Source organism: Nerophis lumbriciformis, linkage group LG03 (assembly GCF_033978685.3).
Source record: "Nerophis lumbriciformis linkage group LG03, RoL_Nlum_v2.1, whole genome shotgun sequence".
Lineage (NCBI taxonomy): Eukaryota > Metazoa > Chordata > Actinopteri > Syngnathiformes > Syngnathidae > Nerophis > Nerophis lumbriciformis.
In genome coordinates, this window is record NC_084550.2 from 67,303,834 (window position 1) to 67,326,100 (window position 22,267).

General features: G+C 31.6%; 1 protein-coding gene across 1 annotated transcript in view; it reads right to left on the bottom strand.

The window, feature by feature from the left end:
• gdf15 (Growth differentiation factor-15) overlaps nucleotides 1-21,812 on the bottom strand; it is a 28,726-nt gene extending 6,914 nt beyond the window's left edge. The window contains exon 1 of the mRNA XM_061930708.1: nucleotides 21,521-21,812. Within this exon, the coding sequence (XP_061786692.1) occupies nucleotides 21,521-21,812 (292 nt within the window). The remainder of the gene's footprint in view (nucleotides 1-21,520) is intronic.
• Between the last annotated feature and the right edge of the window lie 455 nt (nucleotides 21,813-22,267).

Sequence of the window (22,267 nt, forward strand, 5' to 3'; positions counted from 1 at the left end):
AAAACCACACTAAACAACACTGTCATAAACATGTGCCATATAGTAAAAACAACACTGTCATAAACATGTGCTATATAGTAAAAACAACACTGTCATAAACATGTGCCATATAGTAAAAACAACACTGTCATAAACATGTGCCATATAGTAAAAACAACAGTCATAAACATGTGCCATATAGTAAAAACAACACTGTCATAAACATGTGCCATATAGTAAAAACAACACTGTCATAAACATGTGCCATATAGTAAAAACAACACTGTCATAAACATGTGCCATATAGTAAAAACAACACTGTCATAAAAATGTGCCATATAGTAAAAACAACACTGTCATAAACATGTGCCATATAGTAAAAAACACACTAAACAACACTGTCGTAAACATGTGCCATATAGTAAAAAACACACTAAACAACACTGTCGTAAACATGTGCCATATAGTAAAAAACACACTAAACAACACTGTCATAAACATGTGCCATATAGTAAAAACCACACTAAACAACACTGTCATAAACATGTGCCATATAGTAAAAACAACACTGTAATAAACATGTGCCATATAGTAAAAACAACACTGTCATAAACATGTGCTATATAGTAAAAACAACACTGTCATAAACATGTGCCATATAGTAAAAACAACACTGTCATAAACATGTGCCATATAGTAAAAACAACACTGTCATAAACATGTGCCATATAGTAAAAACAACACTGTCATAAACATGTGCCATATAGTAAAAAACACACTAAACAACACTGTCGTAAACATGTGCCATATAGTAAAAAACACACTAAACAACACTGTCATAAACATGTGCCATATAGTAAAAACCACACTAAACAACACTGTCATAAACATGTGCCATATAGTAAAAAACACACTAAACAACACTGTCGTAAACATGTGCCATATAGTAAAAAACACACTAAACAACACTGTCATAAACATGTGCCATATAGTAAAAACAACACTGTCATAAACATGTGCCATATAGTAAAAACCACACTAAACAACACTGTCATAAACATGTGCCATATAGTAAAAACCACACTAAACAACACTGTCATAAACATGTGCCATATAGTAAAAACAACACTGTCATAAACATGTGCCATATAGTAAAAACAACACTGTCATAAACATGTGCCATATAGTAAAAACAACACTGTCATAAACATGTGCCATATAGTAAAAACAACACTGTCATAAACATGTGCCATATAGTAAAAACAACACTGTCATAAACATGTGCCATATAGTAAAAAACACACTAAACAACACTGTCGTAAACATGTGCCATATAGTAAAAAACACACTAAACAACACTGTCATAAACATGTGCCATATAGTAAAAACCACACTAAACAACACTGTCATAAGCATGTGCCATATAGTAAAAAACACACTAAACAACACTGTCGTAAACATGTGCCATATAGTAAAAACAACACTGTCATAAACATGTGCCATATAGTAAAAACAACACTGTCATAAACATGTGCCATATAGTGAAACCACACTAAACAACACTGTCATAAACATGTGCCATATAGTAAAAAAAACACTGTCATAAACATGTGCCATATAGTAAAAACAACACTGTCATAAACATGTGCCATATAGTAAAAACAACACTGTCATAAACATGTGCCATATAGTAAAAACAACACTGTCATAAACATGTGCCATATAGTAAAAACAACACTGTCATAAACATGTGCCATATAGTAAAAAACACACTAAACAACACTGTCGTAAACATGTGCCATATAGTAAAAAACACACTAAACAACACTGTCATAAACATGTGCCATATAGTAAAAACCACACTAAACAACACTGTCGTAAACATGTGCCATATAGTAAAAACAACACTGTCATAAACATGTGCCATATAGTAAAAACAACACTGTCATAAACATGTGCCATATAGTGAAACAACACTAAACAACACTGTCATAAACATGTGCCATATAGTAAAAACAACACTGTCATAAACATGTGCCATATAGTGAAACCACACTAAACAACACTGTCATAAACATGTGCCATATAGTAAAAACAACACTGTCATAAACATGTGCTATATAGTAAAAACAACACTGTCATAAACATGTGCCATATAGTAAAAACAACACTGTCATAAACATGTGCCATATAGTAAAAACAACACTGTCATAAACATGTGCCATATAGTAAAAACAACACTGTCATAAACATGTGCCATATAGTAAAAAACACACTAAACAACACTGTCGTAAACATGTGCCATATAGTAAAAACCACACTAAACAACACTGTCATAAACATGTGCCATATAGTAAAAAACACACTAAACAACACTGTCGTAAACATGTGCCATATAGTAAAAAACACACTAAACAACACTGTCATAAACATGTGCCATATAGTAAAAACAACACTGTCATAAACATGTGCCATATAGTAAAAACCACACTAAACAACACTGTCATAAACATGTGCCATATAGTAAAAACCACACTAAACAACACTGTCATAAACATGTGCCATATAGTAAAAACAACACTGTCATAAACATGTGCCATATAGTAAAAACAACACTGTCATAAACATGTGCCATATAGTAAAAACAACACTGTCATAAACATGTGCCATATAGTAAAAACAACACTGTCATAAACATGTGCCATATAGTAAAAACAACACTGTCATAAACATGTGCCATATAGTAAAAAACACACTAAACAACACTGTCGTAAACATGTGCCATATAGTAAAAAACACACTAAACAACACTGTCATAAACATGTGCCATATAGTAAAAACCGCACTAAACAACACTGTCATAAGCATGTGCCATATAGTAAAAAACACACTAAACAACACTGTCGTAAACATGTGCCATATAGTAAAAACAACACTGTCATAAACATGTGCCATATAGTAAAAACAACACTGTCATAAACATGTGCCATATAGTGAAACAACACTAAACAACACTGTCATAAACATGTGCCATATAGTAAAAACAACACTGTCATAAACATGTGCCATATAGTGAAACCACACTAAACAACACTGTCATAAACATGTGCCATATAGTAAAAACAACACTGTCATAAACATGTGCCATATAGTAAAAACAACACTGTCATAAACATGTGCCATATAGTAAAAACAACACTGTCATAAACATGTGCCATATAGTAAAAACAACACTGTCATAAACATGTGCCATATAGTAAAAACAACACTGTCATAAACATGTGCCATATAGTAAAAAACACACTAAACAACACTGTCGTAAACATGTGCCATATAGTAAAAAACACACTAAACAACACTGTCATAAACATGTGCCATATAGTAAAAACCACACTAAACAACACTGTCGTAAACATGTGCCATATAGTAAAAACAACACTGTCATAAACATGTGCCATATAGTAAAAACAACACTGTCATAAACATGTGCCATATAGTAAAAAACACACTAAACAACACTGTCGTAAACATGTGCCATATAGTAAAAACCACACTAAACAACACTGTCATAAACATGTGCCATATAGTAAAAAACACACTAAACAACACTGTCGTAAACATGTGCCATATAGTAAAAAACACACTAAACAACACTGTCATAAACATGTGCCATATAGTAAAAACCACACTAAACAACACTGTCATAAACATGTGCCATATAGTAAAAACAACACTGTCATAAACATGTGCTATATAGTAAAAACAACACTGTCATAAACATGTGCCATATAGTAAAAACAACACTGTCATAAACATGTGCCATATAGTAAAAACAACACTGTCATAAACATGTGCCATATAGTAAAAACAACACTGTCATAAACATGTGCCATATAGTAAAAAACACACTAAACAACACTGTCGTAAACATGTGCCATATAGTAAAAAACACACTAAACAACACTGTCATAAACATGTGCCATATAGTAAAAACCACACTAAACAACACTGTCATAAACATGTGCCATATAGTAAAAAACACACTAAACAACACTGTCGTAAACATGTGCCATATAGTAAAAAACACACTAAACAACACTGTCATAAACATGTGCCATATAGTAAAAACAACACTGTCATAAACATGTGCCATATAGTAAAAACCACACTAAACAACACTGTCATAAACATGTGCCATATAGTAAAAACCACACTAAACAACACTGTCATAAACATGTGCCATATAGTAAAAACAACACTGTCATAAACATGTGCCATATAGTAAAAACAACACTGTCATAAACATGTGCCATATAGTAAAAACAACACTGTCATAAACATGTGCCATATAGTAAAAACAACACTGTCATAAACATGTGCCATATAGTAAAAACAACACTGTCATAAACATGTGCCATATAGTAAAAAACACACTAAACAACACTGTCGTAAACATGTGCCATATAGTAAAAAACACACTAAACAACACTGTCATAAACATGTGCCATATAGTAAAAACCACACTAAACAACACTGTCGTAAACATGTGCCATATAGTAAAAACAACACTGTCATAAACATGTGCCATATAGTAAAAACAACACTGTCATAAACATGTGCCATATAGTAAAAAACACACTAAACAACACTGTCGTAAACATGTGCCATATAGTAAAAACCACACTAAACAACACTGTCATAAACATGTGCCATATAGTAAAAACCACACTAAACAACACTGTCATAAACATGTGCCATATAGTAAAAACCACACTAAACACTGTCATAAACATGTGCCATATAGTAAAAACAACACTGTCATAAACATGTGCCATATAGTAAAAACAACACTGTCATAAACATGTGCCATATAGTGAAACCACACTAAACAACACTGTCATAAACATGTGCCATATAGTGAAACCACACTAAACAACACTGTCATAAACATGTGCCATATAGTAAAAACAACACTGTCATAAACATGTGCCATATAGTAAAAACAACACTGTCATAAACATGTGCCATATAGTAAAAACAACACTGTCATAAACATGTGCCATATAGTAAAAACAACACTGTCATAAACATGTGCCATATAGTAAAAACAACACTGTCATAAACATGTGCCATATAGTAAAAAACACACTAAACAACACTGTCGTAAACATGTGCCATATAGTAAAAAACACACTAAACAACACTGTCATAAACATGTGCCATATAGTAAAAACCACACTAAACAACACTGTCGTAAACATGTGCCATATAGTAAAAACAACACTGTCATAAACATGTGCCATATAGTAAAAACAACACTGTCATAAACATGTGCCATATAGTAAAAAACACACTAAACAACACTGTCGTAAACATGTGCCATATAGTAAAAACCACACTAAACAACACTGTCATAAACATGTGCCTTATAGTAAAAACCACACTAAACAACACTGTCATAAACATGTGCCATATAGTAAAAACCACACTAAACACTGTCATAAACATGTGCCATATAGTAAAAACAACACTGTCATAAACATGTGCCATATAGTAAAAACAACACTGTCATAAACATGTGCCATATAGTGAAACCACACTAAACAACACTGTCATAAACATGTGCCATATAGTGAAACCACACTAAACAACACTGTCATAAACATGTGCCATATAGTAAAAACCACACTAAACACTGTCATAAACATGTGCCATATAGTAAAAACAACACTGTCATAAACATGTGCCATATAGTAAAAACAACACTGTCATAAACATGTGCCATATAGTAAAAACAACACTGTCATAAACATGTGCCATATAGTGAAACCACACTAAACATCACTGTCATAAACATGTGCCATATAGTAAAAACCACACTAAACAACACTGTCATAAACATGTGCCATATAGTAAAAACCACACTAAACAACACTGTCATAAACATGTGCCATATAGTAAAAACCACACTAAACAACACTGTCATAAACATGTGCCATATAGTAAAAACCACACTAAACACTGTCATAAACATGTGCCATATAGTAAAAACAACACTGTCATAAACATGTGCCATATAGTAAAAACAACACTGTCATAAACATGTGCCATATAGTGAAACCACACTAAACATCACTGTCATAAACATGTGCCATATAGTAAAAACCACACTAAACAACACTGTCATAAACATGTGCCATATAGTAAAAACCACACTAAACAACACTGTCATAAACATGTGCCATATAGTAAAAACCACACTAAACAACACTGTCATAAACATGTGCCATATAGTAAAAACCACACTAAACACTGTCATAAACATGTGCCATATAGTAAAAACAACACTGTCATAAACATGTGCCATATAGTAAAAACAACACTGTCATAAACATGTGCCATATAGTAAAAACAACACTGTCATAAACATGTGCCATATAGTAAAAAACACACTAAACAACACTGTCGTAAACATGTGCCATATAGTAAAAAACACACTAAACAACACTGTCATAAACATGTGCCATATAGTAAAAACCACACTAAACAACACTGTCGTAAACATGTGCCATATAGTAAAAACAACACTGTCATAAACATGTGCCATATAGTAAAAACAACACTGTCATAAACATGTGCCATATAGTAAAAAACACACTAAACAACACTGTCGTAAACATGTGCCATATAGTAAAAACCACACTAAACAACACTGTCATAAACATGTGCCATATAGTAAAAAACACACTAAACAACACTGTCGTAAACATGTGCCATATAGTAAAAAACACACTAAACAACACTGTCATAAACATGTGCCATATAGTAAAAACCACACTAAACAACACTGTCATAAACATGTGCCATATAGTAAAAACAACACTGTCATAAACATGTGCTATATAGTAAAAACAACACTGTCATAAACATGTGCCATATAGTAAAAACAACACTGTCATAAACATGTGCCATATAGTAAAAACAACACTGTCATAAACATGTGCCATATAGTAAAAACAACACTGTCATAAACATGTGCCATATAGTAAAAAACACACTAAACAACACTGTCGTAAACATGTGCCATATAGTAAAAAACACACTAAACAACACTGTCATAAACATGTGCCATATAGTAAAAACCACACTAAACAACACTGTCATAAACATGTGCCATATAGTAAAAAACACACTAAACAACACTGTCGTAAACATGTGCCATATAGTAAAAAACACACTAAACAACACTGTCATAAACATGTGCCATATAGTAAAAACAACACTGTCATAAACATGTGCCATATAGTAAAAACCACACTAAACAACACTGTCATAAACATGTGCCATATAGTAAAAACCACACTAAACAACACTGTCATAAACATGTGCCATATAGTAAAAACAACACTGTCATAAACATGTGCCATATAGTAAAAACAACACTGTCATAAACATGTGCCATATAGTAAAAACAACACTGTCATAAACATGTGCCATATAGTAAAAACAACACTGTCATAAACATGTGCCATATAGTAAAAACAACACTGTCATAAACATGTGCCATATAGTAAAAAACACACTAAACAACACTGTCGTAAACATGTGCCATATAGTAAAAAACACACTAAACAACACTGTCATAAACATGTGCCATATAGTAAAAACCACACTAAACAACACTGTCATAAGCATGTGCCATATAGTAAAAAACACACTAAACAACACTGTCGTAAACATGTGCCATATAGTAAAAACAACACTGTCATAAACATGTGCCATATAGTAAAAACAACACTGTCATAAACATGTGCCATATAGTGAAACAACACTAAACAACACTGTCATAAACATGTGCCATATAGTAAAAACAACACTGTCATAAACATGTGCCATATAGTGAAACCACACTAAACAACACTGTCATAAACATGTGCCATATAGTAAAAACAACACTGTCATAAACATGTGCCATATAGTAAAAACAACACTGTCATAAACATGTGCCATATAGTAAAAACAACACTGTCATAAACATGTGCCATATAGTAAAAACAACACTGTCATAAACATGTGCCATATAGTAAAAAACACACTAAACAACACTGTCGTAAACATGTGCCATATAGTAAAAAACACACTAAACAACACTGTCATAAACATGTGCCATATAGTAAAAACCACACTAAACAACACTGTCGTAAACATGTGCCATATAGTAAAAACAACACTGTCATAAACATGTGCCATATAGTAAAAACAACACTGTCATAAACATGTGCCATATAGTAAAAAACACACTAAACAACACTGTCGTAAACATGTGCCATATAGTAAAAACCACACTAAACAACACTGTCATAAACATGTGCCATATAGTAAAAACCACACTAAACAACACTGTCATAAACATGTGCCATATAGTAAAAACCACACTAAACACTGTCATAAACATGTGCCATATAGTAAAAACAACACTGTCATAAACATGTGCCATATAGTGAAACCACACTAAACAACACTGTCATAAACATGTGCCATATAGTAAAAACAACACTGTCATAAACATGTGCCATATAGTAAAAACAACACTGTCATAAACATGTGCCATATAGTAAAAACAACACTGTCATAAACATGTGCCATATAGTAAAAACAACACTGTCATAAACATGTGCCATATAGTAAAAACAACACTGTCATAAACATGTGCCATATAGTAAAAAACACACTAAACAACACTGTCGTAAACATGTGCCATATAGTAAAAAACACACTAAACAACACTGTCATAAACATGTGCCATATAGTAAAAACCACACTAAACAACACTGTCGTAAACATGTGCCATATAGTAAAAACAACACTGTCATAAACATGTGCCATATAGTAAAAACAACACTGTCATAAACATGTGCCATATAGTAAAAAACACACTAAACAACACTGTCGTAAACATGTGCCATATAGTAAAAACCACACTAAACAACACTGTCATAAACATGTGCCATATAGTAAAAACCACACTAAACAACACTGTCATAAACATGTGCCATATAGTAAAAACCACACTAAACACTGTCATAAACATGTGCCATATAGTAAAAACAACACTGTCATAAACATGTGCCATATAGTAAAAACAACACTGTCATAAACATGTGCCATATAGTGAAACCACACTAAACAACACTGTCATAAACATGTGCCATATAGTGAAACCACACTAAACAACACTGTCATAAACATGTGCCATATAGTAAAAACCATACTAAACACTGTCATAAACATGTGCCATATAGTAAAAACAACACTGTCATAAACATGTGCCATATAGTAAAAACAACACTGTCATAAACATGTGCCATATAGTAAAAACAACACTGTCATAAACATGTGCCATATAGTGAAACCACACTAAACATCACTGTCATAAACATGTGCCATATAGTAAAAACCACACTAAACAACACTGTCATAAACATGTGCCATATAGTAAAAACCACACTAAACAACACTGTCATAAACATGTGCCATATAGTAAAAACCACACTAAACAACACTGTCATAAACATGTGCCATATAGTAAAAACCACACTAAACACTGTCATAAACATGTGCCATATAGTAAAAACAACACTGTCATAAACATGTGCCATATAGTAAAAACAACACTGTCATAAACATGTGCCATATAGTGAAACCACACTAAACATCACTGTCATAAACATGTGCCATATAGTAAAAACCACACTAAACAACACTGTCATAAACATGTGCCATATAGTAAAAACCACACTAAACAACACTGTCATAAACATGTGCCATATAGTAAAAACCACACTAAACAACACTGTCATAAACATGTGCCATATAGTAAAAACCACACTAAACACTGTCATAAACATGTGCCATATAGTAAAAACAACACTGTCATAAACATGTGCCATATAGTAAAAACAACACTGTCATAAACATGTGCCATATAGTGAAACCACACTAAACAACACTGTCATAAACATGTGCCATATAGTAAAAACCACACTAAACACTGTCATAAACATGTGCCATATAGTAAAAACCACACTAAACACTGTCATAAACATGTGCCATATAGTAAAAACAACACTGTCATAAACATGTGCCATATAGTAAAAACAACACTGTCATAAACATGTGCCATATAGTTAAACAACACTGTCATAAACATGTGCCATATAGTAAAAACAACACTGTCATAAACATGTGCCATATAGTGAAACCACACTAAACAACACTGTCATAAACATGTGCCATATAGTGAAACCACACTAAACAACACTGTCATAAACATGTGCCATATAGTGAAACCACACTAAACAACACTGTCATAAACATGTGCCATATAGTGAAACCACACTAAACAACACTGTCATAAACATGTGCCATATAGTGAAACCACACTAAACAACACTGTCATAAACATGTGCCATATAGTGAAACCACACTAAACAACACTGTCATAAACATGTGCCATATAGTAAAAACCACACTAAACAACACTGTCATAAACATGTGCCATATAGTGAAACCACACTAAACCACAACAACACACACATTTTGGAAGAATATTGCAACACAACAATAAACACTACAGAACAAATTCCCAGAATTCCCTGCAGCACCGACTCTTCCGGGACGCTACAATGTAAACAAACGCCATTGGTGGATCTACACCTAACATCCACTGCAATGATACCACATACAATAGCGTATCTAGTCGATACTACTATGATTACATCGATATTTTTTAACATCACAAAATCTTCTTTTGTGTTTTTTAAATATATTTTATGTTTATAAACTCAGGAAATATCTCCCTAGACACATGAGGACTTTGAATGTGACCAATCTATGATCCTGTAGTGAATTGTTATGGTATTGATGTGTATTGTTTTGTTGGATTGATTAACAAAAAATAAAAATAATTTTAAAAAATAAATAAATGGAAAAAAAAATAAAAAATTTAAATCGATTTTTGAAAAATGAGAATTGATACTGAATCGTACAACGTCAGAATGGCGATTTGAATTCGAATAAATTTTTTCCCCACACCCCTACTATTTACATTGCAGATTGTCACTGAAGGCATCAAAACTATGACACCTGCGAAGTGAAAACCATTTCAGGTGACTACTTCTTCAAGCTCATGGAGAGAATGCCAAGTTTCAAGTTTCAAGTTTCAAGTTTATTCACAATACCATATAACAAATACAATAGTAGTAAAATATCATCATTTAAAGATGTTGGTACGTGAAAGGGTCCCCCAAATAAGCTAGAAGAAGCTTTTGACAGGGGGTCCAGAGGATAGAATATACATGAAATGATGGAATGATGGAACATGGTAGCAAGTACAACAACAAAAAACAAAACAAAAAACAACGCTATATGATTAACACAAGATAATAGTACTAAAGCAAGCATACACATACATACATACATTCATTCAACCATGCAAATCCCAACAGTAGTCTACCCTACATGAGGCATTAAATATAGGTGGTTAATAGATAAGTTTTTAGTTTATTTTTGAAGTTGGAGAATGGATACAGCATCTTGAGGCTCTCATTAAGCCGGTTCCAAATCTTTGGTCCCCTGCATACAACACTTCGAGCGGTACAATCCAGTAAACGATGTTTCCCTGATATCAAATCTAAGTTACGAGTGTTGTGGGCATGCTGGGGATGGTAGATAGGAACCAAGCTACAGAGCCTTAAATTCAGCCTGTAAATGACTTGATAGGTTAAACAAGCATTTTGATAAATATTGAACTCTGTCAGTCTTAAGAGATGATAATTATGGAATAGATGTCGAGTGGGGGCATTAAACTTGGACCATGACAGGGCCCGTATAATTTTCTTTTGCATAGATTCTAATTTGTGGAGGTAGGTAGGGAAGGTGTTACACCAGATGACATTACAGTAGTTTAGATGTGGTTCAAAGAGAGTTTTATATAGTGTGAGTAGAGCATAAAGAGGAAGATAATGACGAAGGTGAAAGAACAGGCCAACATATTTGGATAATTTGTTTAACAGATGGCTAATGTGACATTTGAAATTGAGGTATTCGTCAATGATGACCCCCAGGAATTTTGTGGAGTACACTCTGTGTATTTCCTGCCCATTGATGTTGATATGGCAGTGCTCAGTATTTGTCCGGTTTTTATTAGAACGAAATAGAATAAAATTTGTTTTATTTACATTAAGTGAGAGCTTATTGCATTTGAACCAGGAATCTACTTTCACAAGCTCTGAATTGACAGTTACTTGTAGATCGTGTAGGCTCCTGTGTGAGGTAAACAAATTTGTATCGTCAGCAAAAATTATTTTATGAAAAGTTTCGGAGGAGTTTACAAAATCATTTATGTATAGGATAAAAAGGAGAGGCCCCAAGATGGATCCCTGGGGAACCCCATAATTTATGGTCATACAGGGTGAATTGTGATCATTGACGCATACACATTGCTGCTCTTCCAAGAGTGTGCGAAGCCGTAATCAGAGCAAAGGGTGGCAATTTTGAAGAAACTAGAATATAAAACAGTGGTTCTTAACCTGGGTTTGATCGAACCCTAGGGGCTCGGTGAGTCGATCTCAAGGGCATACTTGCCAACCTTGAGACCTCCGATTTCGGGAGGTGGGGTCGGGGGGTTGGGGGCGTGGTTAAGAGGGGAGGAGTGCATTTACAGCTAGAATTCACCAAGTCAAGTATTTCATATGTATATATATATACATATATAAGAAATACTTGACTTTCAGTGAATTCTAGTTATATATATATATATTTATTTTATTATATACAGTATAAATAAGAGATATACTTGAATTTCAGTGTTCATTTATTTACACATATACACACACATAACACTCATCTACTCATTGTTGAGTTAAGGGTTGAATTGTCCATCCTTGTTCTATTCTCTGTCACTATTTTTCTAACCATGCTGAACACCCTCTCTGATGATGCACTCTGCTTCGTCTCCTTGTTGTGTGCGCAGTTGTGCACTGCACTCTCTTAAAGCCGTAGATGTTATTGTCACTTAGCATGTACAGTAGATGGCAGTATTGTCCTGTTTAAGAGTGTCACAACATTGCTGTTTACGGCAGATGAACTGCTTTACGGTAGACGAAAACGTGACTGCTGTTGTTGTGTGTTGTTGCCGCGCTGGGAGGACGTTAATGAAACTGCCTAACACTAAACCCACATAAGAAACCAAGAACTCGCCCTCGATCATTCTACAGTTATAACGTGATTGGGCAGGCACGCTGTTTATATTGTGGGAAAGCGGACGTGAAAACAGGCCGTCGACACGTCACTCAGGTCCGCATGAATTTCGGGAGAAAATTTGTCCCGGGAGGTTTTCGGGAGAGACGCTGAATTTCGGGAGCCTCCCGGAAGATCCGTGAGGGTTGGCAAGTATGCACCACACAGTGACAAGTCCTGTTGACTTACCTCTGAAAGGACCACAGTCTTCTCTTTCTCATGTCAAATTCCGAGGTCTCGCACACACCCAAAGTCGCTTTGTCCGTGAGCCTTTAAAGACTTTAATTTACGAAATGTTTGTCCTGTATAACGTTATTTTTATATTTCAAAACAATTGACTGTTATTTTACGGTAAAATATTGAACATTTTTGTAATATTACAACAAAATTACGTTTTTATAATTCAAAACAATTGATTGTTATTTCACAGTAAAATATTGTACATTTACTGTAACATCACAACAAAATTACGTTATTTTTATATTTCAAAACATTTTACTGTTATTTTACGGTAAAATATTGAAAATTTACTGTAATATTACAACAAAATTACGTTATTTTTATATTTCAAAAGAACTGACTGTTATTTCACGGTCAAATATTGTACATTTACTGTAACATTACAACAAAATTACGTTATTTTTATATTAAATTTTTTTTTTTACTGTTATTTCACGGTAAAATATTGAAAATTGACTGTAATATTACAACAAAATAACGTTTTTATAATTCAAAATAATTTATTGTTATTTCACAGTAAAATAGTGTACATTGACTGTAACATCACAACAAAATTCAGTTTTTTTTATATTTAAAAAAATGTACTGTTATTTCACGGTAAAATATTGAAAATTTACTGTAACATTAAAACAAAATTACATTATTTTTGTATTTCAAAAAAATTGACTGTTATTTCACTGTAAAATATTGTACATTTACTGTAACATTACAACAAAATTACGTTATTTTTATATTTCAAAAAAATGTACGATTATTTCACAGTAAAATATTTAAAATTTACTGTAATATTACAACAAAATTACGTTATTTTCATATTTCAAAACAATCGACTGTTATTTCACGGTAAAGTATTGTACATTTACTGTAATATTACAACAAAATTATGTTATTTTTATATTTCAAAAAAATTGACTGTTATTTCACGGTAAAATATTGAAAATTTACTGTAACATCACAACAAAATTACGTATTTTCATATTTCAAAACAATTGACTGATTTTTCACAGTAAAATATTGTAAATTTACTGTAACATTACAACAAAATTACGTTATTTTTATATTTAAAAAAAATGTACTGTTATTTCACGGTAAAATATTGAAAATTTACTGTAACATTACAACAAAATTATGTTATTTTCATATTTCAAAACAATTGACTGTTATTTCACAGTAAAATATTGAACATTTACTGTAACATTACAACAAAATTAAGTTATTTTTATATTTTTTTTAAAATTACTGTTATTTCACAGTAAAATATTGAACATTTACTGTAACATCACAACAAAATTAAGTTATTTTTATATTTCAAATTTTTTTATTGTTATTTCACAGTAAAATATTGAACATTTACTGTAACATTACAACAAAATTATGTTATTTTTATATTTCAAAACAATTGACTGTTATTTCACAGTAAAATATTGAACATTTACTGTAACATTACAACAAAATTATGTTATTTTTATATTTCAAAACAATTGACTGTTATTTCACGGTAAAATATTGAACATTTACTGTAATATTACAACAAAATTACGTTATTTTCATATTTCAAAACAATTGACTGTTATTTCACGGTAAAATATTGAACATTTACTGTAACATTACAACAAAATTACATTATTTTCATAGTGATTTTGTCACGGCTGGTTACCCCAGGCCGTGCCTTTATGTTGGGTTTTGTTAGTGTTCTCTGGCGTATTATGTTAGTTCCTGTCCTGTGCTTTTATTTTGGCGACTTTTCTGGTTTTGTCGGTGTTTTCCCGTGGCTGCTTCACTTCCGTCCCAGAGCATTTCCCCTCACCTGTTTTCTGTTGGACCTTGGTTGTCGGTCCATTGTTGATGCTGCTGTTATCTCTTCACTACTTTGTGGACGCCATCTGCTCCCCATTTCATACTAAGTGTTTTTTGCTGTCCTATTCTGGTCGTTAAAACACTTCCCTTCTGCTCGAGCCTTTTGTTTTTGCTTCTTTGATGAATAAATACATCTTTTTACTTCACGCCGCTACCTCGTTCATCTGCATTCCTAAAACCACGACAACCTCCTGCGTCTTCTTACTTACGTTATTTTTATATTTCAAAACAATTGACTGTTATTTCACAGTATAATATTGTACATTTACTGTAACATTACAACAAAATTACGTTATTTTTATATTTCAAAACAATTGACAGTTATTTCACGGTAAAATATTGTACATTTACTGTAATATTACAACAAAATTACGTTTTTATAATTCAAAACAATTGATTGTTATTTCACAGTAAAATATTGTACATTTACTGTAACATCACAACAGAATTACGTTATTTTTATATTTCAAGAAAATGTACTGCTATTTCACGTTAAAATATTTAAATTTACTGTAACATTACAACAAAATTACGTTATTTTTATATTTAAATTTTTTTTACTGTTATTTCACGGTAAAATATTGAAAATTGACTAATATTACAAAAAAATTACGTTATTTTCATATTTCAAAACAGTTGACTGTTATTTCACGGTAAAATATTGAACATTTACTGTAATATTACAACAAATTTACGTTATTTTTATATTTCCAAACAATTTACTGTTATTTCACGGTAAAATATTGAACATTTACTGTAACATTACAACAAAATTGCATTATTTTTTATATTACAAAACAATTGACTATTATTTCACGGTAAAATATTGAAAATTTACTGTAACATTACAACACAATTATGTTATTTTTATATTTCAAAACAATTGACTGTTATTTCACAGTAAAATATTGTACATTTACTGTAACATCACAACAAAATTACGTTATTTTTATATTTCAAAACAATTCACTGTTATTTTACGGTAAAATATTGAAAATTGACTGTAATATTACAACAAAATTACGTTTTTATAATTCAAAATAATTTATTGTTATTTCACAGTAAAATATTGTACATTGACTGTAACATCACAACAAAATTATGTTTTTTTCATATTTCAAAACAGTTGACTGTTATTTCACGGTAAAATATTGAAAATTTACTGTAACATTACAACAAAATTACGTTATGTTTATATTTAATTTTTTTTGTATTGTTATTTCACGGTAAAATATTGAAAATTGACTGTAATATTACAAAAAAATTACGTTATTTTCATATTTCAAAACAGTTGACTGTTATTTCACGGTAAAATATTGTACATTTACTGTAATATTACAACAAAATTACGTTTTTATAATTCAAAACAATTGATTGTTATTTCACAGTAAAATATTGTACATTTACTGTAACATCACAACAGAATTACGTTATTTTTATATTTCAAGAAAATGTACTGCTATTTCACGTTAAAATATTTAAATTTACTGTAACATTACAACAAAATTACGTTATTTTTATATTTAAATTTTTTTTACTGTTATTTCACGGTAAAATATTGAAAATTGACTAATATTACAAAAAAATTACGTTATTTTCATATTTCAAAACAGTTGACTGTTATTTCACGGTAAAATATTGAACATTTACTGTAATATTACAACAAATTTACGTTATTTTTATATTTCCAAACAATTTACTGTTATTTCACGGTAAAATATTGAACATTTACTGTAACATTACAACAAAATTGCATTATTTTTTATATTACAAAACAATTGACTATTATTTCACGGTAAAATATTGAAAATTTACTGTAACATTACAACACAATTATGTTATTTTTATATTTCAAAACAATTGACTGTTATTTCACAGTAAAATATTGTACATTTACTGTAACATCACAACAAAATTACGTTATTTTTATATTTCAAAACAATTCACTGTTATTTTACGGTAAAATATTGAAAATTGACTGTAATATTACAACAAAATTACGTTTTTATAATTCAAAATAATTTATTGTTATTTCACAGTAAAATATTGTACATTGACTGTAACATCACAACAAAATTATGTTTTTTTCATATTTCAAAACAGTTGACTGTTATTTCACGGTAAAATATTGAAAATTTACTGTAACATTACAACAAAATTACGTTATGTTTATATTTAATTTTTTTTGTATTGTTATTTCACGGTAAAATATTGAAAATTGACTGTAATATTACAAAAAAATTACGTTATTTTCATATTTCAAAACAGTTGACTGTTATTTCACGGTAAAATATTGTACATTTACTGTAATATTACAACAAAATTACGTTTTTATAATTCAAAACAATTGATTGTTATTTCACAGTAAAATATTGTACATTTACTGTAACATCACAACAGAATTACGTTATTTTTATATTTCAAGAAAATGTACTGCTATTTCACGTTAAAATATTTAAATTTACTGTAACATTACAACAAAATTACGTTATTTTTATATTTAAATTTTTTTTACTGTTATTTCACGGTAAAATATTGAAAATTGACTAATATTACAAAAAAATTACGTTATTTTCATATTTCAAAACAGTTGACTGTTATTTCACGGTAAAATATTGAACATTTACTGTAATATTACAACAAATTTACGTTATTTTTATATTTCCAAACAATTTACTGTTATTTCACGGTAAAATATTGAACATTTACTGTAACATTACAACAAAATTGCATTATTTTTTATATTACAAAACAATTGACTATTATTTCACGGTAAAATATTGAAAATTTACTGTAACATTACAACACAATTATGTTATTTTTATATTTCAAAACAATTGACTGTTATTTCACAGTAAAATATTGTACATTTACTGTAACATCACAACAAAATTACGTTATTTTTATATTTCAAAACAATTCACTGTTATTTTACGGTAAAATATTGAAAATTGACTGTAATATTACAACAAAATTACGTTTTTATAATTCAAAATAATTTATTGTTATTTCACAGTAAAATATTGTACATTGACTGTAACATCACAACAAAATTATGTTTTTTTCATATTTCAAAACAGTTGACTGTTATTTCACGGTAAAATATTGAAAATTTACTGTAACATTACAACAAAATTACGTTATGTTTATATTTAATTTTTTTTGTATTGTTATTTCACGGTAAAATATTGAAAATTGACTGTAATATTACAAAAAAATTACGTTATTTTCATATTTCAAAACAGTTGACTGTTATTTCACGGTAAAATATTGAACATTTACTGTAATATTACAACAAATTTACGTTATTTTCATATTTCCAAACAATTTACTGTTATTTCACGGTAAAATATTGAACATTTACTGTAACATTACAACAAAATTGCGTTATTTTTTATATTACAAAACAATTGACTGTTATTTCACAATAAAATATTGTACATTTACTGTAACATCACAACAAAATTACGTTATTTTTATATTTCAAAACAATTCACTGTTATTTTACGGTAAAATATTGAACATTTATTGTAATATTACAACAAAATTACGTTTTTATAATTCAAAACAATTGATTGTTATTTCACAGTAAAATATTGTACATTTACTGTAATATCACAACAAAATTACGTTATTTTTATATTTCAAAACATTTTACCGTTATTTTACGGTAAAATATTGAAAATTTACTGTAATATTACAACAAAATTATGTTATTTTTATATTTAAAAATGTTTACTCTTATTTCACAGTAAAATATTGAACATTTACTGTAATATTACAACAAAATTACGTTATTTTCATATTTCAAAACAATTGACTGTTATTTCACGGTAAAATATTGAACATTTACTGTAACATTACAACAAAATTACATTATTTTTATCGTGACTTTGTCACGACTGGTTACCCCAGGCCGTGCCTTTATGTTGGGTTTTGTTAGTGTTCTCCGGCGTTTTGTGTTAGTTCCTGTCATGTGCTTTTATTTTGGCGACTTTTCTGGTTTTGTCGGTGTTTTCCCGTGGCTGCTTCACTTCTTTCCCAGAGCATTTCCCCTCACCTGTTTTCTGTTGGACTATTTAAGTTGATTCTTTTTCTACCTTGGTTGTCGGTCCATTGTTGATGCTGCTGTTATCTCTTCACTACTTTGTGGACGCCATCTGCTCCCCATTTCACACTAAGTGTTTTTTGCTGTCCTAGTCTGGTCGTTAAAACACTTCCCTTCTGCTCGAGCCTTTTGTTTTTGCTTCTTTGATGAATAAATACATCTTTTTACTTCACGCCGCTACCTCGTTCATCTGCATTCCTAAAACCACGACAACCTCCTGCGTCTTTTTACTTACGTTATTTTTATATTTCAAAACAATTGACTGTTATTTCACAGTGTAATATTGTACATTTACTGTAACATTACAACAAAATTACGTTATTTTTATATTTCAAAACAATTGAAAGTTATTTCACGGTAAAATATTGTACATTTACTGTAATATTACAACAAAATTACGTTTTTATAATTCAAAACAATTGATTGTTATTTCACAGTAAAATATTGTACATTTACTGTAACATCACAACAAAATTACGTTTTTTATATATTTCAAGAAAATGTACTATTATTTCACGTTAAAATATTTAAATTTACTGTAACATTACAACAAAATTACGTTATTTTTATATTTAAAAAAAATGTACTGTTATTTCACAGTAAAATATTGAAAATTTACTGTAACATCACAACAAAATTAAGTTATTTTTATATTTCAAAATTTTTTACTGTTATTTCACAGTAAAATATTGAACATTTACTGTAACATTACAACAAAATTATGTTATTTTTATATTTCAAAACAATTGACTGTTATTTCACGGTAAAATATTGAACATTTACTGGAATATTACAACAAAATTACGTTATTTTCATATTTCAAAACAATTGACTGTTATTTCACGGTAAAATATTGTAAATTTACTGTAACATTACAACAAAATTACATTATTTTCATAGTGATTTTGTCACGGCTGGTTACCCCAGGCCGTGCCTTTATGTTGGGTTTTGTTAGTATTCTCCGGCGTATTATGTTAGTTCCTGTCCTGTGCTTTTATTTTGGCGACTTTTCTGGTTTTGTCGGTGTTTTCCCGTGGCTGCTTCACTTCCGTCCCAGAGCATTTCCCCTCACCTGCTTTCTGTTGGACTATTTAAATTGATCCTTTTTCTACCTTGGTTGTCGGTACATTGTTGATGCTGCTGTTATCTCTTCACTACTTTGTGGACGCCGTCTGCTCCCCATTTCATACTAAGTGTTTATTTCACGGTAAAATATTGAAAATTTACTGTAACATTACAACAAAATTACGTTATTTTTATATTTAAAAAAAATTGACTGTTATTTCACAGTAAAATATTGAACATTTACTGTAACATTACAACAAAATTACGTTATTTTCATATTTCAAAACAATTGACTGTTATTTCACGGTAAAATATTGTAAATTTACTGTAACATTACAACAAAATTACATTATTTTCATAGTGATTTTGTCACGGCTGGTTACCCCAGGCCGTGCCTTTATGTTGGGTTTTGTTAGTATTCTCCGGCGTATTATGTTAGTTCCTGTCCTGTGCTTTTATTTTGGCGACTTTTCTGGTTTTGTCGGTGTTTTCCCGTGGCTGCTTCACTTCCGTCCCAGAGCATTTCCCCTCACCTGTTTTCTGTTGGACCTTGGTTGTCGGTCCATTGTTGATGCTGCTGTTATCTCTTCACTACTTTGTGGACGCCATCTGCTCCCCATTTCATACTAAGTGTTTTTTGCTGTCCTATTCTGGTCGTTAAAACACTTCCCTTCTGCTCTAGCCTTTTGTTTTTGCTTCTTTGATGAATAAATACATCTTTTTACTTCACGCCGCTACCTCGTTCATCAACCTCCTGCGTCTTCCACCACAGCTTTGACATGGCTTGACAGTTTTGTCCTTGTTTTCAAAGGAGGAGAAGGTGGAGCTCCTGGCAGAGGAATGTTTTTGCACGAGGGAACTCACACGATGAGAGTTCTTGAATGAACTCTGCATGAAACATTCCTTCTGCCACTCAGGCGATGCCTGTAAGCCATGTGCCTGGAGAGAGCAAGGAGGCGTGTCAGACCTCACCTGTGGCTGGGAGCAGCACAGTGGAGGTGGTCGTCCCCTCCGGCCGGCTGGGATTTCCTCTCATCGCCCTCAGTTTTTCCCAGTAGAGCTGATGCATCCTCCGCAGCTCTTCCTCCGAGGCCTTCCGGGTGAGCTCCGGCTCCTTGTCCATACCGAGCGAGCTGAGGATCCCCGTCTTGACCGCCTCCAGCAGTCGGAGCCTCTGGGCCTCCTGGGCCCGGTGAGGCCGGCCTTGGCCCGAGCGAGAGACGGAGACCAGGAGCAGCAAGGAGGGGAGAAGCCGTCTGAACATGGCGGCTTTGACTGGGTGAGCTTCGTCTGGCTCGTTAATGAAATTCTTGGCATTCTTTCATTTATAGAGCGTCTGTGTGGCCACGCCCCCGCTGGGTCAGGTGAGTTTCGGATGGGGCAAGACTTCTTCCACTAATGTTTTTTTATCACCTTCCGTGACGTTTGGTGGGTGATACTTTCAAAACTAACACCATGAACAGACAATATTCTTGCACGCTGTGTTTATGTACACACTCTAGACTGGAAGTTGTCACGTCAGCAAATACAAGACAAGACTAAGTCAGGTAGAAAACTGTGAAAATCATCCAAGCTTAATAATGTTGTTTTTATTGGAAATGGATGGCATTTTTTTGTTTCATCTGACATCACATGGACAAAGATAAGACCTTCTGGAGGAAAGTTATGTGGTCAGATGACACAAAAATGGAGCTGTTTGGCCACAATACCCAGCAATAT